General features: G+C 38.2%; 1 protein-coding gene across 3 annotated transcripts in view; it reads right to left on the minus strand.

The window, feature by feature from the left end:
* The window catches only part of CHN1 (chimerin 1), a 204,957-nt gene that overhangs the window by 85,232 nt on the left and 94,756 nt on the right, over positions 1-24,969 (minus strand). For all 3 annotated transcript variants that reach the window (XM_066346029.1, XM_066346030.1, XM_066346031.1), the window contains one exon: positions 1,319-1,607. In XM_066346029.1, the coding sequence (XP_066202126.1) occupies positions 1,319-1,607 (289 nt within the window). The remainder of the gene's footprint in view (positions 1-1,318; positions 1,608-24,969) is intronic.

The following is a 24,969-nucleotide window of genomic DNA, read 5'->3' on the forward strand; positions in this document are numbered from 1 at the left end:
TTAGGGTTTTAAATTCTGCTTAATTCCAAAAAAGATTTATGATTCCTAACAAATATAAGCATATGAGAAACCACTATCTACAAATTTTCCATAGCCTATAATTTAAGATGTTTTCTCTGCAGCCACAGAATGCAACTCTAAGAAAGACCGCCAGAAATTGAAATGAACAGTTTAAGTGCCTCTTCTGTACCTAAATACTCCAGGTATCTGGGAGTACTTTAGGATGCTGCCCTGGGGTAATGGTTGTTATAACAATATTGTCACCAAACTCATATTGAGAACTTACTACGTGCCTAGCACTGCTTGATTATTTTACACAAACTATCTCATTCGATCAATCCTTACAACTTGATTAGTATTACAATTTTACATGTAAGAACATCAAATCACAGAAAAATTAAGTAACTTGCTGAGGTTAACTCAACTGGTAAAGTGGAAAAATCTGTACACAAATCTATTTGGTGACAGAACCCAAGCTCAAACCACTACTCAATACTGCATTTCCTTAATATAGCAACTGAAGATTGCCCTCAAACATAATTAGCATGATTCCAAGAAAAATACATGAAATTCCCCCCAACTAAATCCCACTCAATATAAAACATCAAGAAATTCACCCTTTTTGGGGGGGCTGAAGGGACAATTTTCAAAGTAAAATAATCTTAATGTCAAGGAATTAAAACTTCTAATGTTAACCTTAACATATTATAATTGAATTATAACAAATGAAAACTTAAACTCTTTTATAATTAAATAAAAGTAAATCTCTCTGATTCAATCACTTCCTAAGAGTCCATCCAGAGATAAATCCTTCTGTTACTCAACACAGACTGATTCTCAAAATAGTATGTTATTGGTAAACTGAATCTAATAATGTATATATTTAAAACATGGGTACATTATTTTTATAAATAACATAACTATTTCTATGGGGAATTATCTTTAAGGGAAACAAAAATTAATTTTGACAGGTAATGTGACTCCTCCATCTCTTATGTAATACAGCTATCTTTTCTTGACTATAAGTTATGCTTCTGAACAAAACCCCTGAACATTTTTATTTTCACTAGGGCATTTTTCCAACATATTTTTAAAACTGTGAAACTGATTAAATCAGGAGTACAAAAATACACCTGACATATCTTAACTAAATAAGATTTAGACATATGCAAAGCTCAGGACCTCTAAAACTAGACATTAAGAAAAACATATATTTTTTTCAAAGCACTGTGGAGAAGTGAATCTCTTCTGACAATAACAACTTTCTTATAAGGACCCCAAACAGAAGAAGATAAAGTGTGGTGTCATGGTAGCTTACCCTTTTTTCTGATACCCCATCCTGGCCTGTAGAATCTTTATCGTCATGTGTCTCTTTCAGGATTGGCATATGTTTTTGGTATGCTGGCTCTCTGTTTAAGGTTGTGTATCCTATGTGCTCATAAATTGGGTTTATCGTCATCTTGGCAATATATTCTGCTGCCTTGGTTTCAATATACAGAGTAATCAATCCATCAGTCACCAGATCGTGGATGGACTCAAAGCGCTTCTCCCCAACAAAGTGCTTTCCATCGTAGTAGAGCCTGAAGTTTCTGGTTTGACTTCCAAATCTGCCTCAATGAAATGGGAAAGATGTTTTTAAGAAAAGAAAGCAAGTGAATTTCTTCTAAAAAAAACCAAAACACAACTACTGGTTGTATGTCTCTTTGTTCATTAAATAAACTCTGCCTAATCTCTATGGATTGTCAGAAATATAAAAAATGAAATTTTTGAACATAATAAGTGAACTTGCAACAACTATGAATAATTAGCCAAAATCATGCTACCCTAGAAGGAAAAATTTGTTCTTATTTATCCTTTTAAGCCCCTGAATTATGCCTATAGAAAAAATAGGGGAAAACAAATCTCATATTCTATTAGAGCACATTCTATATTCAATCGGTCAATTCCATAATATTTGAAATTCTTATATTAACATGTTTCTTCAAGTTGATCAATAAAAACATTCAAGCACTTTAGACACCGGCTTTACTGTCTTTTAATGGGAAAGTTCCATTTAGAGCTCACCTGAGTGTGATCCTGGCATTCATTTAAAGTAGAACTGATTCTAGAACCTACGACAAATAGTAGGGCAGGATAGCAACAGAAACATACTTTTGCTCTTTCTAGCCAAAGGTCAATGTCTCGCTCTTCCCTTTTACATAGTAATTTTTCTGTACCTGCTTGTTGAGCCTGGGCCAAGAAATGTTTGCAATATATATGACAAATAAATCATAAACTATACTGGATTCTAGAAATTCTGTTCTCACTTTTAATTATGCTTTGATGACATACTTTAAAGTTTGGAGAAAAATGTTTGGTTTTATGATAATTTCAGAATTTTGCTTCCTGTAACAAACCTCAGAAAAGGGTGCAAGTTGACATGACTAACATGGGTGTCCTTGCAAGACAAAGGCAAGAACACACACTGACTTAAATAAAAGCTGCTGTCCAAGGGCATCAGGGACTAGCATCGTGGTCTCCAAAAGAAGCCCTGAGTGTACACGACTAAAAACTCAACAAATCATAAAGAATACATTTAATTTCACTGTTAAGTATACACAGAACAGAGGTGAACTAATTAAATACTAAAATAATACCCTGTGTAATACTAAAATAAATTACTTAAATAGAACTACAAACTTATGCAAAATATTATTCTGATATAGGTTTATTCTAGAGGACTGGAGTTAGAAACTTAAGATTTTACATTTAATATATCTTTTAAAAAGTTAACAAGGTCAGTTTTTATATACTATCCTGAGGTATGTTTCTATAGTTCAAATTAGACTTTAATAATTATTTAAGCTAAACCCAACATTCTAGCCATGCTGGTCCATTCTCTAAAATAAAATTTACTCACTTTTTGTTCATTAGAAGCAATTAAATTTGATTCACACTCAAGTGAATGACTTATTTTCCTCTAATGTTAAAGATATATTTCTCCCAAGTACATTTTCATTATAATGTAAGTCTAAAACTAGAAGGTAAAATTTCTACAACAAAATTAAATATAAAGTATTTTTCAGTTTAGTATATTTATTATTTCATTTTTGCCAATGTCTATTATCCGTTATTGAGACATCAATATGGAAAGCCACTTTGTAGTTTTTATAAGTTCTTAAAACAACAAATACTCACATTATTTAACATTAAACCACTTCATATTTAAGTTGCATTCACAGGCATTGCAATGAGGAACTGGCCATTTTACTCCTCCTGCAGGGGCTTATGATTTCACAATAGGCATTTCCACCATGGCTATGGTACTTAAAATAAAGACTTCTCAGCTAGGGTGGCAGGCATTTGTCACTCAATTTTCTACCAAAATCTGAGAGGTGTAGCAGCACAGGGCAAAAGGGAAGATGGCTCTGAACTGACCTCACCTGGGTTGGAATGGTTAAACTAAGAGTAGAAGTCAAGACTTCCTGGTACCTGACAATGAGACTATTTCTAATCCATCCAAGGAAAGGATTTCCTGTTTATTTCTAGATTATGGGGTGAAAAAAGACTAAGAAGTCTGTCCTTTTCTCTTTCTCACAGTGACTTCAAAAGACCCTATACAATATTCCCAACTTTTTCTCAGCCCACACTAAAGCTCTGAACATCCAGACCAATCAAACTTACAGTCTTAAGGGAGCTGATCAGATAACTAAAGTAACTTGAATATAACTTAACTTCAAAGGACAAAACTGCCCTCTCTTTTCCTTTGGAAGTTACACAAAAAATAGCATCACAGTACAGACCGACTGAGACTTCTCCCCTTCCCTGAAGTGAAAGCATGATAGAAAATCTTTGAGCAGGGTGGTGAGTGGATGTGCCTATTCTACAAAAAAGAGCCATAAAAGGGAGATGCCAAATCTAAAGGCAAAGAAAAAATCCTTTCTTATAAAACTTAACTATTCAGATTCTCATTCTGTCAACAAACATTTGATAAGAAACCAAGGAAAGATGTTAAATATTAAGCAGTTCATAATAAAATTCCTGCTTTCTTGATAATCTCATCAGGAAATAGGTAAACATAAAAACAAGTTCAATACAAAGACAAGATGAGATGCTGAATTTTTAAAAAGTTCATCTTTGATTTCTAAAAAGTGATTTAAAAATGTATATAACCTTGTTCTTCTATAGAAAAGTTGTACTTCTATACAGTAATTCATAAACTGAGTGAATCCAATGTCTCCGCCACACTGTGAAAACCAAGAAACTCAGTACTGGGTAGGATCTCAGCACAGGCACACTGGGCTCACCAAGAAACTCAGTACTGGGTAAGATCTCAGCACAGACACACTGGGCTCACATAAGATCTCAGAGCTCTGCTTCTGTCCAAATCCGAAAGCACCGCTGCAGTCCTGAAAAAGGGTCTGGCCAGGGACTGGAAAGTCCAGGGTTTAACAAAACACCTTAGGCTTTGGCATCAGACAGACTAATTTTAAATCCTGGACCTGCCGCTTCTTGGCTGGGTGATTTTGGGGAAATTTTTCTTCAGATTCTGCATCTTGAAAATAGGAATAACATAACCCTACCCCATATGGTTATGAGGACTGTGTAAGAATATTTAAGTCAAAGCTCATTATATAGTAGAGTCAATGAATGGTCATTCCCTTTCCCCTTCTCTGTTAGCTTAGACCACTGCACAGTGTGATAGAGTGAGTTATCAAACAGTGTAAAACAGAAAAGATACTCAGTAAACATGTAGTGAAGGGGGCTCAATAACTAACTGGTGACACTAGTTGTATAGAAACGTCTCTGCATTGATTGATTTTATAGTAAAAAAAAAAAAAAAGGGCAAGGAAGAGGTCGTTGTGTATTTTCCTTCTGGATGTCCCTGAATAAGTGTCCACTACTTGGTTAAAAGGAGTGGACCACAGCAGAGAGCAGAGAAGGAAGGAGGCGAGAAGCAAGGAGAGCCTAAGCACTGGGCCCTGGGAGTCAGGTCTCTGCATTCATCGCTTTGTACCTCTAGAATGAATTTTTTTTAATTTATTGAGTGGAGGGGAGGCAGAGACAGACTCCCACATGTGCCTGGACCTGTCAGGGAAAGGTCAGCACACACCCCTATTGAAAGCAGGACATGTTTAACGGGTTTAGTGACAAGTGCTGTACTCAACTGCAGAGCACTGATTTGTAAAGACTGTTAAAGCGAAACCATCTTCTTTTCACTTTTATAGGAAAATTTTCTTTTCATCTTTTCTTATATTTATTATCTACCTCTGCTCTTGCTTTTTAAAAGCTGTTTATTCTTTGGTGAACATGTTTGAAATTGTAAAGGCCCAACTTTCACCCAGATAGACTTCAACAAGATGAAAATTCATTTTCTCCAAAATGATACTGTAGTTAACAAACAGGAAAAGAAAAGATTGGGATTATCCACTTTGAACTGCTACTGTTGTACATAATTACCCCTTTCTAGAGAGAACGTCTTTTTCTCCAGGGTCCCATGTTTTAAAAACTGTTTACGGTTGTGCCCAGTTGTACTCAGATGAATTTCAAAATACATAATTCTAACATCTAGCTTTAAAAAGTGAACAAAACCCTTAATATCAGCCTTTCTATTTTTTAGCATATAAATCATACTCATAAAAAAATCTGTTCTAGCCCTGACTAGTTGGCTCAGTAGCAAGGCGGTTCGATTCCCAGTCAGGGCACACAGGAGAAGCACCTATCTGCTTCTCCATCCATCCCCCTCTCACTTCTTTCTCTCTCTCTCTCTCTCTCTCTCTCTCTCCCTCCTTCTCTATCTCTCTCTTTCTCTCCTCTCCCCTCCTACAGCCAAGGCTCAATTGGAGCGAGTTGGCCCTGGGTGCGGAGGATGGCTCCATGGTCTCCATCTCAAGTACTAAAAAAAAAAAAAACCAGTTGCAACAGAGCAAGAGCCCCAGATGGGCAGAGCATCACCCCCTAGTGGGCCTGCCAGGTGGATCCCAGTCCAGGCACATGTGGGAGTCTGTCTCTGCCTCCCCTCCACTCAATAAATTAAAAAAAATTCATTCTAGAGGTACAAAGTGACGAAAATATGTTTAAAGAATAGCCTTTGGGATTATACTTTTACTTTTGTAAATCCAAGAATTGGTTCTGATTTGGGCCAAAGTATTTGGAAGTCTCTCTTCAAAGCAAAGCTCCAAGCTAACAGATGTTTTATGTTAACAAACAGAAAACAAAACATACAACACATTTGTCTAAGTTAACAGTAAAATGTTAGAACTATTTCCAGAAACCAATATACAAATAGTTTTATAATATACATTTGTATATTGTTTATCAGTCAGAAAAGCTAATCTAATGGTGAAATATAAATATCTCATAAATTCATCTAATCATAAACATACCCTTAGAAGAAAAGTTAACACAGACAAGAATATGATGAGGTACTAACTTAAACATTAGACAATGAATTGAGATGGATCAACTAAGAAAGGCTAAGGAAGAGAGAACATAGCTATATACAATTTTAGAATATTTTCTGTATCTAAAACTGTTATCAGGATACTTTTGTCTACACTGCTATCTAATTTTGGGTGGTAAAGTGGGCAAAAGTATTAAAATATGTGAACTCATGATAATATTCCCTTGGCAGGATAAACCATCTTCAGAAAAAACAAACAAACCAATGTACCTAACTAACCCTCCAAATACAGCACCAGGCAGCTCTGGAACTGATACAGCAGGATTAGCTGAAGGTCTGCTTAAGGAGCAGTTAGTCAGACATTTCCCCCATCCTCCCTAATCCTGTCCCCAGTGCCACCCTCTCTCCACTCTGCTGGAGGACCTAAGTTCTGTTTTCTACACAGGATAAAGCAAGGAGAGCTGAACTGAAGAACACAGGACTGAGTTGAAGGCAGAGGAACAATCCTGACAACTAAGCACAAGTTTTTTGTTTTTTGTTGTGTTTTTTTTTTTTGCATTTTTCTGAAGCTGGAAACAGGGAGAGACAGTCAGATAGACTGACCCGGCACGCCCACCAGGGGCGACGCTCTGCCCACCAGGGGGCGATGCTCTGCCCATCCTGGGCGTCGCCATGTTGCGACCAGAGCCACTCTAGTGCCTGAGGCAGAGGCCACAGAGCCATCCCCAGCGCCCGGGCCATTTTTGCTCCAATGGAGCCTTGGCTGCGGGAGGGGAAGAGAGAGATAGAGAGGAAGGCGCGAAGGTGCGGTGGAGGGGTGGAGAAGCAAATGTGCGCTTCTCCTGTGTGCCCTGGCCGGGAATCGAGCCCGGGTCCTCCGCACGCTAGGCCGACGCTCTACCGCTGAGCCAACCGGCCAGGGCTAAGCACAAGTTTTAAATGCTGAAGATTGAGTCCTCTATCTTGCTGCCCCACCGGGTCCTCGGAAAGCTTGTATCTTTCTGAGTGAGTGAAAGCCTTCTCTGGGAAATCTGATCAGCCCAAATGAAAAGACGTAAGAACAGAGACATCACACACTACCTGGCAGGCTTCTCTTAAACTTTCAGAACTACTGTCAGCTCTGTAAGTGCCAAATGAATTTCAATATGAGCCATTAGCCAACAACCACTTGACATCTAAGAAAAATCTCCCTCATGAGGAACAAAGAGAATCAAAGCAAGCTGAAGGAAATAAACCATGCAGGGAGATGGAAAAACATTTCTATTATCAGTATGCTCACCAGAACAGAAGGAGAATGTTTCTTATTTCTCCTCTTAAGGATTTAGCAAGAAACACTAGAATACTGTAAAAAATAAAAAAGACATTTATATAAAATACATAGAAAAGAAAAATAAGTAGAAAAAATGTATCAAATAAAAAAATCTTAAAGGAATAAATGAAAAATAAAATTGAGAAACTATTCAAGAGAAAAGAGACAAAAAGATGAAAAATGGGAGAGAGAAAAAAGATAAGAGCATTGTGGAAAAGAAAACAGAGACAACTGAGGGTGAGAAACCAAAGAGAAAATTTAAGGAAATTTATACCTGAAGAACACTAGCTTACACAATAAACAAAATTATGCCTATACCAAGAGGGTAAACATAAAAAGGAGCACAAAGTAATTAAATCCTCAGATTGGCAACATTTAACAAGTCCGACAATACCAAGCAGTAGCAAGAATACAGAATATCTAATATGATACAATCAACACCGGACATACTGCTTCACAGAAAGGTTTTATATTATCTAGCAAATCTGAGTGAATGCATATCCTATGACCCAGTAATCCTGGGTAATATCCCCGACAGTATGAGTAATTCTGTGCACTAGGATAAATACACACACACACACACACACACACACACACACACACACACACGCAGCAATGTTCAAAATACCTAAACCTAGAAACTACAATACCCAGTTAAAAAATATTGTGGTATGCATACTGTGTTAGTTAATTTTATAAGTCAACTTGGAAGGTGTTTTCAGATGAGATTAACATTTAAATCTGTGAACCCTGGATAAAGAAGATACTTTCCCTAATGAGTGGACTTCATCCCATCAATTGAAGGCCTAAACTAAACAAAAAGACTGACCACACGAGAACAAAAATACTGACTGTACGAGCAAGAAGGAATTATCCAGCAAACTGCCTTTGGACTTTGTATGTACCATCCAATCTCCCAGGTCTTGAGTCAGTTAGCTCACATTACAGATTTAGACTTGCCAGAATAAAAAGCCACAAAAGTCTACAAAAACATGGAGCTCTATATGTGTGTGAGTCCTTGTCGAGTTCTATGCACGTACAAAAGTGTATGTGTGCACTACAAAAACAAATCCACACATTTATATACATTTTCCAGATTCCTCCTACTTAATTCTTTTAAACAACAAAGTGCTTTTTATTTAATCATTTCCATATAAACTACACAATCCTCAGAATCATATACAAACTCCAATTTCAACCTGAGATTCAGGCTCATTATCATGAATATACTACTACAAAAATTTAGTGTCTTAATACAGAAATATTCCAGACATCATTATAGTGTATTGAGTTGCCTATTCGTGATCTACACTGCCCCTAATTATTGACTTTATAGTTCTTAAATCTAGCTATATTTTAAAAATCTTTGCAAAGGATCACCTGTGTTCAACTTCTAATTTGCTACTTTCACAGTCAAGATTTAGAACATTTCCAATCTCCCCCCAAATAGCCTCATGTCCATTTGCAGCCTATCCTTCTGTCCTTTGTCCTATTCAACCACTTCCATTCTGTCATAATTTTCTACTATCTTATGTAAATAGAATCCACAACATATATTCTTTTGTGTTTGGTTGTCTCAGTTTTTAACATAAAGATTTACTTTAAATTGATAGATACTGTTCTTAACCAGACCAGGAGTTCAGGCTGTGAAAAATAAACTAAAATCATAATTGCTACTTTGTTTCTGAGGTTGTTTTTACATAGCCTCTTGTTTCTAATGAAGATGTTAGTCTACAGATATAATCAAACAGTAGTTGGAAAAAAAGAATTATTAGCAAAGCCAGAGTTGTCACTTGTTGACTTTTTTTTTTAAGAGAAAAGAGGAAGGATAGAGAGGTAGACTCCCATATGCACCCTGACCAGGATCCACCCAGCAGCTCCCGTGTAGGGCCAATGCTCCAATCAACTAAGCTATTTTTAGCACCTGAGACTGACACGCTCAGACCAATCCAGCTATCCTCAGCACCTAGGGCCAATGCTAGAACCACTTGAGCCACTGGCTACAAGAGGAGAAGAGAGAGAGAGGGAGGAGAGGAAGGGAAAGAGAAGCAGATGGTCACTTCTACTTTGTGCCCTGACTGGGGATCAAACCCAGACATCACTTGTTGACTTTTAATGGTTAATAAGTATAAGACTTATAATATATCCATGTGTGTTCATTTTAATAATTCTATTTAACATTTCTGAGTGTTACATGGTAGGCACTAAGCATGTATTATCCCACATAATCCTTCTAATATATATAAGGTATTACTATTATGTTTTCATTTTATAGATAAGGAAACTAAGATTTAGGGAGACAAGTAATTTGCCAAAGTCATTCAGAAAATGCTGGAAATAGAGTTTAAATCCAGGTATGTCTGACTGCAAAGCTATGTTCTGAACTACTGACCGTATGTACTTATTTTAAATCACAGGGCCAAAAAAGTCATCAAAAGCCCAATAATTGGGTTAGAGCAACATAGGAATCACAAATACTTGTCCAATTAAGAGATCCTTAGATAAGAGAAAAAACAATAGAATAAAAAATATGACTTTCTCTAGTTCCTTATTTATGGAAAGAACTTTATTACAGGGTAATATTCTAAATCTGACAACCAATGGAATTTTGTTAAATAAGCCCAATATACACCAAGTACTGCATGAGGGTCAAGGAAAACATGATAAGACTTCATTCCTGCTTTGGAGTACCTCAAGTCATTTGTAAAGACAGACATGTAAATAGTTTATTACTGTAGACCTTGTTCCTAGGCATATTCAGGGAACACATGGAGATCTTTTCAGAAAATGAATTAATAACCACATGATCAGTACCAGGTATAAAGGTCTTCAGTAGAGAACCAAGTATAATCTTGAACATTATGTATCATTCCTGAATATAAAAATGTCTTACTCATGAATGGATTTCTAAGTAAGCTTTAAAATCTGGTGGAAAACATTCATCGCAACCCTTAGGATAAATTCTGAAAGATCTAGCAAGCGGAGTTAATTGGCAGCTTGCAGAATGACCCCAGCTGAAAGCAGAATCAGAGCCGAAAGCTAATACAACTGTCTGAACCCAGCAGATGGGGACCAGGAGGGGGGAGGAACACTCACTCCAAACAATGACAGGAGCCGAAGGGAAACTATTTTAACTTGGGCATAAAGAGATATTCTGAGATATGTTCTACTAGACTCAGGGAAGACAGGACAATTTAAAAAGAGGTGGGCAGTTTAAGGAAGTCCCAGTTACTGTTCTCCCTCAATGGCACCAAATTAACAATATATGGACCCAAATTCTTTCATGAGACCTCCAAAAATTGTTTAAGAAATTGTACAATAGTACCCCAGCAAAGCACAGAGTCAAGAACAACTGCTCTGAGCCTGACCAGGTGGTGGCACAGTGGATAGAGCGTCGGACTGGGATGCAGAGGACCCAGATTCGAGACCCCAAGGTCACCAGCTTGAGAGCGGGCTCATCTGGTTTGAGCAAAAGCTCACCAGCTTGGACCCAAGGTCGCTGGCTTGAGCAAGGGATTACTTGGTCTGCTGTAGCCCCACGGTCAAGGTACATATGAGAAAGCAATCAATGAACAACTAAGGTATCGCAACAAAAAACTAATGATTGATGCTTCTCATCTCTCTCCGTTCCTGTCAGTCTGTCCCTATCTATCCCTCTCTCTGTCTGACTCTCTCTCTGTCTCTTAAAAAAAAAAAAAAAGAACAACTGCTCTGAAACAGGAGAGAAGAGCTGTTTTATTTAATCGATGATTGCCCCTTCCCCAAGTCAGCATAGCTCAGCTTCATTTGTGGCTTCTCTCTGGGTGTATGGGGGAAGGAGTGGGAAGAACAGTGGGACACGTGTCTAACATTCTGGCTTTTTGGAGGACTGCCTAAGGGACTGGTTATTATCTTGCCTAATTTAGAGTGCTAATGGAACTGGCATAGTTTGGGTGCTTGGGGGAGTACTGAAAGCAAAGGAAAGCAAGGGCAGCTTGCAGCAGCATCAGAGAGCCTATGGTGCCCCAGAAAAAGGTTGGCATGACTTGGCACAAGCAGGAGAAGGTGCCTAACTTGTTACTTCTCCCTCACGAGAGGGAGAAGAGTGGGACTTGTGTCCAGCTTTTCAGAGAGCTACCCAGGGGATCTGTCTTGCCTGATCCAAGGAGCTTACAAGGATGCCATTACTTTGGATGCCTGAGGGCTCCTGAGAAGAAAGAGAGCAGGGAAGCTTACACCTGTAGCACCAGAGAACCTGTAGTACCACAGACACCAGATGATGGTACAAGAGATTATGACAAACTAACAACCCTCTCTAATTGGGAAATCATAAACAAAAGCCCAGAAATATCACATAATAACCACCAAAATGTGTTATAGGCAACCATCGATTAAATAAAACAGCTCTTCTCTCCTGTTTCAGAGCAGTTGTTCTTTTTTTTTTTTTTAAAGAGACAGAGAGAGAGTCAGACAGAGAGAGGGATAGATAGGGACAGACTGACAGGAACGGAGAGAGATCTTTACCTGGGCTGATTGGTGAAGGTCTTCTTCTGTATGAAGCCAGTCTATAAAAACTTGAGAAGTAGCGGTTTTATTGTTTTGGGTTTTTTTTTTCTAATTGAGAGGAGGGGAGATAGAGAAACAGACTCCCACATGCTCCTCAACCAGGATCCACCCAACAACCCCCATCTGGAGCCAGTGCTCTGCCCATCTGGGGCCATGCTTGCAACTGAGCTTTTTTTCTTTTAGTGCCTGAGGTGGAGGATCCATGGAGCTATCCTTAGTGCATGGGGCTGATGTGCTCAAACCAATTGAGCCATGGCTGTGAGAGGGGAAGAGAGAGGGAGAGGGAGAAAGAGAGAGAAAGAGAGAGAAGCAGGAAGAGGGGATGAGATGAAGAAGCAGATAGTCACTTCTCCTGTGTGCCCTGACTGGGAATTGAACCTGGGATATCCACACGCCAGGCAGACACTCTACACTGAGCCAATGGGCCTGTGCCAGAAGTGGCTGTTTTTAAAAATGCATAGAATTCAGCCAAAAAGTAAAAATCACAAATCACATGAAGAACAAGGGAAACGTAGCCCAATCAATGGAACAAAAAAAAATCTCCAGAAACCAACCCAAAAGGAACACAGATCTATTAATTACCTAACAAAGAATTCAAAATAATTATCTTTAAAAATCTCAATGATCTAAAACAGAGCACAATGAAATTAAATAAAATCAGGAAACTAATGCATGTACAAACTAAGAGAATCTTCAAAGAAATAGAAAGTATATAAAAATTTTGAAGCTATTTAATATAATAATTAGAAATATTCAACATCAGACTTGATGAAGCAGGAGATTCAGAAATTGAAGACAAGTCATTTGAAATTGTTGCAACAGAGCCACAAAAAGAAAAAAGAGTAGAGGATAACATCACAGTAATGGCTGTGTAAGAGATACTCCTGATCTCTCCCTGTGAAATTTCAACAAATTGAACAACTATATTGCAGTGAAGGAACCCCAGCTGGGATTGCAAGCATGCCTGAAAGATCTGTACACTGAATGAACTGAAGGTGGGACAGGTGGGGGGGTGGAAGATAAAATGCATTCGTGGTAGGTTCTGGAGAGAAGACAAACCCGGAGTGACTGGGCATTTTTTTTCTGCTGGACTATAGGGAGGAGGGAAGCTCGGGCTGTCTGGGTTTTGTCTGAGGGGTACAGAGAGGGAAATCAAGAGTAACTGGGTCTCCTTCTGCTGGGAGTCGCAATGAGATAGAAGGGTAGAGGGGGAGATACTGAACCAAAGCAGTGACAGAGCATGAGGTCACAGCCAGTGTTCCCATAGTCTGCATGGAGCCCACACTCAGCAGAGAAAGAGAAAACTCAAGTATGGTCCTCCAGCCTCCCAGATCCCACCTTCCTCAATTCGGGGGTACAGAGAGTGGCAGAGAAAAACCCCACAGCTAGCTCTTCAGAGCCACTCTCTTGTCTGAAGAACAGAAATGCTTGGTGTCTGGTCCTGATCTGTTGATACATGAAGAGGAGCACCAGGAGACCGGAGATCACCACTGCAACAGCCAGAAAGCTGTAAATACCTCACAGAATGCCCTACACAACTGTGGCCCCGCCTACATCATTGGGACAGCAACATCTCAATGGAGGACAGCCCAGGAATTTCATAGAGCTAAAACTTGTAATACAGCTACACCTACTAGAAGAAAACAGTAACCTCTCAATACTGAAATTTATTTTTCCATTTTTTTCCTTGTAATTTTTTTGCTTTTTCTGAGATTTTTTATTTTCTTTCTGAATTACATCTCTGTCTTGTGTAGCCATGGTATTTGATTTCTTCTTCCTTGATGGCATTTGAGAGCGGCATTGTTAATAACTCTAACAATAAAACAACTAAAAAATTAACATTAAAAAATACAAAAAAACTTAAAAAATAATGACAAGTAAAAAAGAAAAACCTTGGAGTTCAATGATAGAAAATTCAAAATTGAAGTTCTAAAAATACTTGAGATGCAAGAAGACACCAATATACAGCTCAATAAGCTAACCAAGACTGAAACTTTAAAAGCAGAGATAAAGAATTCAATAAATGAACTGAAGGAAGTTTAGCTAATAGAATAAGTCAGACAGAAAAATCAATCAGTGCCAGTGCAGACAGGAACTAAAGATGCTGCAGAGAGATGAGGAGAGAAAATCATGAATTAAAAAAACTGAGAAAGCTCTATAAGAATTATCTGACTCCAGTGGTGGAGCGTTGGCCTGGCGTGTGGAAGTCCCGGGTTCGATTCCCGGCCAAGGCACACAGGAGAGGCGCCCATCTGCTTCTCCACCCCTCCCCTTCTCCTTCCTCTCTGTCTCTCTCTTCCCCTCCCGCAGCCGAGGCTCCACTGGAGCAAAAGATGGCCCGGGTGCTGGGGATGGCTCCTTGGCCTCTGCCCCAGGTGCTAGAGTGGCTCTGATGGAGCGACGCCCCAGATGGGCGGAGGATTGCCCCCTGGTGGGCGTGCCGGGTGGATCCCGGTTGGGCGCATGCGGGAGTCTGTCTGACTGCCTCCCCGTTTCCAGCTTCAGAAAAAAAAGAATTAAAAAAAAAAAAGAATTATCTGACTCCATCAGAAAGAGCAATATAATAATGGATATATCAGAAGAAAAAGAAGGAAATGGAGAGCCTATTCAAACAAAAAATTGATGATAATTTCCCAAGACTATGGAAAGAGTAAGAGACTTGAATCCAAGAAGCAAACAGAACACTAAGTTACTTCAACCCAAACAGATCTACTCCAAGGCATGCTGCAATAAAATTATCATAAATCAAGGACAAAGAAAGGTCCTCAAGACAGCTAGGGAAAAGAGAACATAACATATAAAGAAAAGCCCATTAGATTATCATCAGACTTCTCAGCAGAAACTCTACAAGCCAGAAAAGAGTACACCCAAACATTCAAAGTACTGAAAGAGAGGAATTACCAGCCAAGAACACTCTATCCATCAAAGTTATCCATCAAATATGAAGAAAAAATAAAACTTTTGCAGACACACAAAAGCTGAGGAAATTTATCACCAGAAAATGTCCACTTCAGGAAATACTCAAGGGGGTTATTCAACCAGACACAAAGAACAAAACAAATCAAAACTACAAGTAAGAGCTCCAACAAAGTCACAATAAAAACAAGGGTAATCTATGACAACAATAACATAAAAAAAGGCGAAGATAAAGATCTGCAGTAGCAAAGGAGGATGAAGAGCAGGAACACTCATAATACAAAGGATTCTTGGACTTATGAACATTTTTCTCTTAACAACCCAATGGTACCCACCCACAGAAAAGCCACTACAGAAACACACAGGTTAAAAAAAGAAACGGGAAAGAAGTATGAAATGCCACCAACAAAAGCAACTGACAGAAACAAAAAAGAGAGAACCAAATTAGACACAGATCTACCAGAAAACAAAACATAAAATAGCTATAGGAAATCCTCAAATATCAATAATTACCTTAAATGTAAATGGACTGAACTCACCAATAAAGAGGGACAGAGTAGCCAATTGATCAAAAAGCAAAACCCAACTGCAAGCTGCCTGTAAGAGACACATCTAAGCTCCAAGGACAAAAGTGGACTCAAAGTTAAAGGTTGGAAAATGATCCTCCAACCAAATAATATCCAGAGAAAAGCAAGTGTAGCTATACTCATATCAGACAACACAGACTTAAAGACAACAAAGGTGACCAGAGACAAAGATGGACATTTCATAATAATAAAGGGAACATTGTATCAAGACAATATAACACTTTTTAATATATATATGCACCAAGTCAAGAAGCACCAAAATATATAAGACATCTACTAACTGATCTAAAAACAGAAGCAGACAAAAACAAAATCATACTTTGAGAGTTCAACACACAATTGATGACTTTAGGTAGATCATACAAATAGAAAATCAGTACAGAAATATTGGCCTTAAATGACATACTAAACTAAACCAAATGGACACAATAGATATTTACAGGGCATTTCATCACAGAACATCAGATTATACATTCTTTTCCAGTGTGCATGAAACATTCTCATTGAATAGACCATATGTCAGGCCACAAAACTAACATCAACAAAATCAGGAAGATTGAAATTATATCAAGCATATTTTCTGACCACAAGGCTCTGAAAATAGAACTCCATTACAAAAAGGAAGTGAAGAAACCCACAAAAATGTGGGAATTTAACAACATAAATCTAAAAAAATGACTGGTCAAAGAAGAAATAAGTGCAGAGAACAAAAGATATATAAAGACTAATGATAACATGGCATATCAAAATTTCTGGGAAGCAGCAAAAGCAGTAATATGAGGGAAGTTTTTATCAATACAGGTTTATATCAAGAAAATGACAGATCTCAAGTAAACACCTAACATCACATCTTAAGGAACTAGAAAAAGAACAAAGGCAACCCAAAGTCAGCAGAAGAAAGGAAATTGTAAAAATTAGAGCAGAACTAAATAAAATAGAGAAAAAAACTATAGAAAAATTAATACAACAAAGAGGTGGTTCTTTGAAAATATCAATAAAATTGACTAAATACTGGCTAGACTCACTAAGGAAAGAAAGAGAAAGAACTCATATAAACAAAATCCGAAATGAAAGAGAATTACCACAGATATCAATATACAAAGGCTCATAATAGAATGCAATGAAAGATTACCATATTTTCCCATGTATACGATGCTCCCATGTGTAAGACATGCCTCAATTATGGTGTCTGAATTTTGAAAAAAAAGTATTACGTAAAGTTATTGAACTCAAGTTTTATTCATCATAAAATTCACACAACTCCTCATCACTGTCAAAACTGCCATCAGCCCTGGCCGGTTGGCTCAGTGGTAGAGCGTCAGCCTAGCGTGCGGAGGACCCGGGTTCGATTCCCGGCCAGGGCACACAGGAGAAGCGCCCATTTGCTTCTCCACCCCTCCGCCGCACTTTCCTCTCTGTCTCTCTCTTTCCCTCCCGCAGCCAAGGCTCCATTGGAGCAAAGATGGCCCGGGCGCTGGGGATGGCTCTGTGGCCTCTGCCTCAGGCGCTAGAATGGCTCTGGTCGCAACATGGCGACGCCCAGGATGGGCAGAGCATCGCCCCCTGGTGGGCAGAGCGTCGCCCCTGGTGGGCGTGCCGGGTGGATCCCAGTCGGGCGCATGCGGGAGTCTGTCTGACTGTCTCTCCCTGTTTCCAGCTTCAGAAAAATTGAAAAAAAAAAACAAAAACTGCCATCAACTAGCTTGTTCTCAACTTTTGATATTGAATCACTGTCTTTAACAATGAATGCAAAAACGAGTGAGAAAATGCAGGAAATGCAAGTAAAAAAAATCTACAACCACTGTATAAAAAGCACCCAGTTTTTAGACCCCAAAGTTTTTGAAAAAATGTGCGTCTTATACATGGGGAAATATGGTATATGCCACCAAACTGAACAATGTAGAGGAAATGGGAAAATTCCTAGAACTATACAATTGTCTTAGACTGAGTCACGAAGAAGTAGAAAACCTAAATAGACCTATAAGTAGGGAGGAAATAGAACCAATTATCAAAACCTCCCCCCAAAATAAAAGTCCAGGACCAGACGGCTACACTACTAAATTCTATCAAACATTCAAAGAAGATTTGGTACCTATTCTTTTCAAAGTCTTCCAAAAAATAGAAGAAGAAGCACATTATATGTCCCTAACACATTTTATGAGGTCAACATAACCCTCATACCAAAATGTGGTAAGGACAAACAAAATAAAGAAACTAGAGACCAATATCCCTAATAAATACAGATGCAAAAACCCAAAACAAAATACTAGCAAATTGAATACAACAACATATTAAAAAAATAATACATCACAATCAAGTGAGATTCATTGCAGAAACACAAGGATGGTTCAACATAGGGAAATCAATCAACAAAACAAAGAACAAAAATCATATCCTATCAATAGATGCAGAAAAGGCATTCAATAAGATAAACATCCCTTTATGTTTAAAACAGTCAATAAAATCAGAATAGAAGGAAAGTACCTCAACATAATAAAGGCTAATAATAACAAACCATGAGCTAATATACTAAATGATGAAAAAAATGAAGACTTTTCCTCTAAAATCAGGAACTAATAAGCAAGGCTGTCCACTTTCTCCACTTTTATTCAACATAGTTCTGGAAGTCTTAGCCATGGTGATCAGACAAAAGAAAGAAAAGGCATTCATATAGGGAAAGAAGAAGTAAAGGTATCACTCTTTGCAGATGACATGATTCTGTATATAGAAAATGTGCTAGAATGACTCTGGTTGCAACAGAGCAACGCCCCAGATGGGCAGAGCATCGCCCCCCAGTGGGCGTGCCGGGTGGATCCTGGTCGAGCGCATGTAGGAGTCTGTCTGACTGCCTCCCCGTTTCCAACTTCAGAAAAATACAAAAAAAGAAGAAAAAAAAAGAAAAAAAAACTCGAAAACACTGGCATGTAAAGACACTTGCACCCCCATGTTCATCGCAGCATTATTCAGAGTCGCCAAGACATGGAAACAACCAAAGTGTCCCTTGATAGAGGATTGGATAAAGAAGATATGGTACATATATACAACAGAATACTTACTCAGCCATAAGAAATGATGACATATTGCCATTTACGACAACATGGATGGACGTTAAGAACATTATACTGAGTGAAGTAAGTAAATCAGGAAAAGCTAAGAATTGTATGATTTCACACATATGTGGGATAAAAAACTAAAACTCATAGACATAGATAAAAATATAGTGGTTACAGGGAGAAGGGCATGGGGGAGGGGTTAAGCTGGACAAATATACAGTGATGGAAAATGTTTTCACTTTGGGTGATGGGTATACAACATAATCAACTTCAAATGCTATAGAAACATTTACCTGAAACCCATGTGCTCATATTGATCAATGTCACCCTGTTAATTTTTCTAAATTAAATTATAAAAGGCAAAAGAAAAAAAACTGAAGAAAAGTGAAACTCCTAAGGGAGTTATGGTAGCAGACCAATAGATGCCTTAGAGGAGTTTCAGAAGAAGAGGGAAGGGACAGAGAGCTTTTCTGAAGAAACAATGACTGAGAACTCCCAAATAAGAGGAAAGAAATGGACACCCAAATTCAAGGAGCTCAAAGAACTTCAAACAAGATAAAGTAAAAGAGGTCCATACCAAGACACATAATCAAAGTGACAAAAGTCAAAGAGAAAGAATCTTGAAAACAGCACAGGAAAAGTGATTTATCATATACAAGGTAGCTCGCATAATATTATCAGCAGCTCTCCCAGCAGAAACCTTACAGAAGGGAGTGAGATAATGTATTCAAATTGCTGACAAAAATAAATAAATAAATAATGGCAACCAAAAATATTACATCTGGCAAAATGTGTTCTTCAAAAATGAAGGAGAAATAAAGACTTCCCTAGATAAACAAAAGCTGAGGGAGTTCATCATCACCAGGCCTGCTTTTCAAGAAATGATAAAGGAAGACTTACAAATTGAAACAAAAGGACACTAGACATCAAGATGAAAGCATATAAAAATCTACCACTTGCTGCTTAATGTAGCTATATAAACAAGTACAGAATACTGTAATACTGTAACAGTGGTGCAGAGAGCACTTTTAATTCTGATACAGAATTTAAAAAACAAAAGCATAAAAAATAATTATAACATTATATGAATAGACACTATAAAGATGTGATTTGTGAAATCAATAATATAAATTGGAGGTAGTAAGATATTAGTTTTTATATACAACTGAAGTTAAGTTTTCTCAGCTTAAAATATATTGTTATAGCCCTGGCCGATTGGCTCAGTGGTAGAGCGTCGGCCTGGCGTGCAGGAGTCCTGGATTCAATTCCTGGCCAGGGCACACAGGAGAAGCACCCATCTGCTTCTCCACCCCTCCCCCTCTCCTTCCTCTCTATCTCTCTCTTCCCCTCCCGCAACCAAGGCTCCATTGAAGCAAAGTTGGCTCCGGCGCTGAGGATGGCTCCATGGCCTCTGCCTCAGGTGCTAGAATGGCCCTGGTTGCAATAGAGCAATGCCCAGATGGGCAGAGCATCGCCCCCTGGTGGGCGTGCCAGGTGGATCCCAGTCGGGCTCATTCAGGAGTCTGTCTGACTGCCTCCCCGTTTCCAACTTCAGAAAAATATATATATTTTTTGTTGTTATATTTTGTGTAAGCCTCATGGTAACAACAGAGAAAATACCAATAGAAAATACACAAAAGAAAATAGGAAAGGAAGCAAAGCTAGTCTATACAAAAAAAAAAGAGAGAAAAATCAATGAAACACAAAAAAAGGCAGCAAGAGAGGAAAAGGACAAAATAGATATGACAGAAAACAATTAAGCACATGACAACAATAAGACCTTCCCTATTAGTAGTAACTTGAAATGTAAATGGATTAAACTCCCCAATCAAAAGACAATGAGAAACTGAATGTATAAACATGATTCAACCTATATGCTGTCTTCAAGACACTCACTTCAGATGTGATGAGCCACACAAAAGAAGTGGGGGTGGTAGTGAAGAAAATGAAAGGATGTAAAAAGGTATTCCATGCAACTGGTAACCAAAGGAGAAGAGGGATGGACATTTTTGTATCAGACAAGATAGACTTTAAGTCAAAACTGTCACAGGAGACAAAAAGAAAAAGTGATATAGTGATAAAAGGGTCAATTCACAAGGAAGATATAAATTACTATTTTAGGCCCCCCGTTGGCTCAGCAGTAGAGCCTCAGCCCAGCGCTTGGAAGTCCTAGATTTGATTCCCAGTCAGGGTACACAGGAGAAGCGCCCATCTGCTTCTCCACCCTCCCCCTCTCCTTCCTCTCTATCTCTCTTCCCCCCCCACAGCCAAGGCTCCATTTGGAGCAAAGTTGGCCTAGGTGCTGAGGACAGCTTCATGGTCTCCACCTCAGGTGCTAGAATGGCTCTGGCCACAGTGGACCAGAGCCCCAGATGGGCAGAGCACTGCCCCCTGGTGGGCATGCCGGTGGATCCCAGTCAGGCGCATGCGGGAGTCCACCTGACTGCCTCCCCACTTCTAACTTCAGAAAAATATAAACAAACAAAATTACCATTATAAATATATATCTACCTAACATCTGAATATCCAAATATATCATATGAAGCAAATATTCACAGAACTGCAGGGAGAAATAGACACTAACACATTAATAGTAGAAGATTTCAATACCTTACTTTCAATAATAGAACTAGACATCAATAACAAAAGGAGGAACTTGACAGACACCCAACAGTAGCAGAATATACAGTCTTCTTAGGCACACAGAGAACATTCTCCAGGATATATCACGTTAGGTCACAAAGCAAGGTAACAAATTTAAGAAGAGTGAATCATACCAAGCCTCTTCTCCAATCACACTGAATGAAACCAGAAGTCAAGAGCAGTAGGAAAACTGAAAAATTTACCAATACGTGGAAATTCAACAACAGACTCAAATAATAAATGGGTCAAAGAAGAAATCACAAGAAAAATTAGAAAATATCTTGAGATAAATTTTAAAAAACAAAGTAGTAAGAGAAAAGTTTATAGCAATAAATGCCTACACTAAAACAAGATCTCAAATCAGTGACCTAACTTCATACCTCAAGGAACTAGTTTCTGGTTTAAATGCATCTGCCTTCACCTTCCTTCACAAAGTTATTATTTTAGAATATTCAGGTATAAAAAGGAACCTAGAATAACTTAGTTTCTAAATTCTCATAAAAATAAACTAAGCCAAAAGTTAACAAAAGAAAACAATTAATATTAGAGAATAAATAAAATAGAGAACAGAAAAAAAATTAGAAGAAATTTAACAAAACTAAGAGTTGATTTTTTGAAAATATCAACAAAATGATGAGCATTTAGCCAGATTTAAAGAGAGACATACAGACAAATGGAAGAGAATGGTGAGCCCAGGAATAAACCCTCATGTATACAGTTAAATGATTTTTAACAAGGGAGCCATGGTTACACAATGGAAACAGTCTCTTCAACAAATGGTGCTAGGAAAACTAGACATCCACATGCAATAATATGAAGAACCTTTATCTTACATCATACACAAAAATTAACTCAAAATGGATGAAAGACCTAAATGAAAGACCTGAAACTATAAAACTCCTAAACAGAGGAAAAGCTTAATAACAGTGCAATGGGCATGATTTCTTGAATAAGACACCAAAGCACAAGTAACAACAACAACAACAACAAAAAAGACAAAAAGGACTATACCAAACTTAGAAACTTCTGTAAAGGAAACAATCAGCAAAGTGAAACGGTAACCTACAGAATGGAAGAAAATATTTATAAACCATATATATCAGAAAAAGGGGCAATATCCAGAATGTAAGCAGAATTCATACAATGCAATAAAAAATAACATGATTAAAAATCGGGCAAAGGACTTGAAGAGACAGTTCTCAAAAGATATATAAATGGCCAAAAAGCATATGAAAAGATGCTCAGCATCACTATTATCAGGAAAATACAAATCAAAGTAACAGTGAGGTACTATCTCATATCTATTAGCATGGCTACTATCAAAATAAAAAAAATAACAAGGGTTGACAAGGCTGTGGAGAAATTAAAACCTCTGGGCACTGCTGGTAGAAATGTAAATTGTCCAGGTACTATGAAAAACAGTATAGAGGTTCCTCAAAAAATTTAAAATAGAACTACCATATTACCCACCAATCACACTTTAGGGTATATATACAAAAGAATTGAAAACAGACCTCAGGCCCTGGCCGGTTGGCTCAGTGGTAGAGTGTCGGTCTGACATGCAGGAGTCCCGGGTTTGATTCCCGGCCAGGGCACACAGGAGAAGCGCCCATCTGCTTTTTCACTCCTCCCCCTCTCCTTCCTCTCTGTCTCTCTCTTCCCTTCCCGCAGCCAAGGCTCCATTGGAGCAAAGTTGGCCCGGGCACTGAGGATGGCTCTGTGGCCTCTGCCTCAGGTGCTAGAATGGCTCTGGTTGCAACAGAGCAATGCCCCAGATGGGCAGAGCATCACCCCCGTTGAGCATGCCAGATGGATCCCAGTCGGGCGCATGCGGGAGTCTGTCTGACTGCCTCCCCGTTTCCAACTTCAGAAAAATACAAAAAAAAAAAAACGAAAACAGACCTCAAAGAGATATTTGCACATTCATGTACACTGCAGTATTATTCACTATAGGCAAGATGTGGAAGCAATCTATATGTTCATCAAAGGATGAATGGATAAAGGAAATATGAGCCAATTACAAAAAAAATCGCATAGTTCTCTTTACATGAGGTATTGAAAGTAAACTCATAGAAACATAAAAGATAACTGTGGTTGTCAGGGGCTGAGGGAGGAGGGAAGGGAGAGTTATTGTTCAGTGAGTGCAGAGTTTCAGTCATGAAAGATGAAAACATGTAGAGATCTGTTGTACAACAATGTCTGTATAAGGTAAGCAATACTGTAATCTACAATTACATTTAAATTACACAATTACAATTAAAATGATTAAGACGGTTAATATGTATGTGTGTGTATACACATATATACACAAACACATATATACACACATATATATTTCAGAAAAATGAGGGTGTGGATTAGCAGTACCAAAAGACAATCTATTGATTCAAATTAATAACTACTCTTTCCTCAGCAAATCCAAATACAGCTCTTCATACAAGACAACAAAAGTTATTGATAATATATGGCGATTTAAAAAATTATCCCTATCCATGGCAGAGGTTTCCGAAATCTGAAAGATTCTATTATAATCATTAATTATACATATGAAAAGTTTCCATTTTCCCCTCAGCTCAAATCACAGCAATTATTTTTTATTGACAGAGAAGAATTGAAGATTTACTAATATTTTTAATTAGTAGAGGACAAACACAAATGTGATCAAATCTAGACACTGAAACGTGTCTGGTGCAAGGGAAAATCAAAGGCTTCACCAATTAACTAAAAACAATACTTATATTGGACTCTAAAGCCACATCTATGAATGCTTACATGACATTATAGTTTTTAACTATGGTTTCAGTATTTTTTATTCATATCAACTGAAAAATGAAAATTCACAAAGGCCAAATCTAAAACTAAAAAGAAAAAAAATACTCTTTTATAAAAAGAGCCTCGTTTATATTCCTTAGCTAGAATTAAATACTGCTACATAACTCATTAACTTCTCTATGTATCCAATATGACAAAGATTAAATTTGTGAAAAAAAACAAACCTCTTTTCTACATCTTCAAAATTTATATTTGTTGTTCAAATGAAATGTCAGACTTAACTAGTTAAATTTTAATGTGTATCATCAACCACTTATATAATATAGACCTGCTATATAATGGTATAAATTATACATTTATATATACTCTAAAGATCATACCAACATTCAAATCATACACACATTTTAGTAAAATGGTTTATAAGTACATATGGCCCTGGACGGTTGGCCCAACAGTAGAGCGTCAGCCCGGCACGTGGTTGTCCCAGGTTTGATTCCTGGCCAGGGCACACAGGAAGAGCACCCATCTGCTTCTCCACCCTTCACCCTCTACTTTCTCTTTGTTTCTCTCTTCCCCTCCCGCAGCCAAGGCTTCACTGGAGCAAAGTTGGCCCAAGTGCTGAGGAGGGCTCCATGACCTCCGCTTCAGGCACTAGAATGGCTTTGGTTGCAGTGGAGCAATACCCCAGATGGGCAAAGCATCGCTCCCTAGTGGGTGTGCCAGCTGGATCCCAGTCGGGCGCATGCGGGAGTCTGTTTCTGC

The sequence above is a fragment of the Saccopteryx leptura genome, chromosome 7 (genome assembly GCF_036850995.1).
Source record: "Saccopteryx leptura isolate mSacLep1 chromosome 7, mSacLep1_pri_phased_curated, whole genome shotgun sequence".
Taxonomy (NCBI): Eukaryota; Metazoa; Chordata; class Mammalia; order Chiroptera; family Emballonuridae; genus Saccopteryx; species Saccopteryx leptura.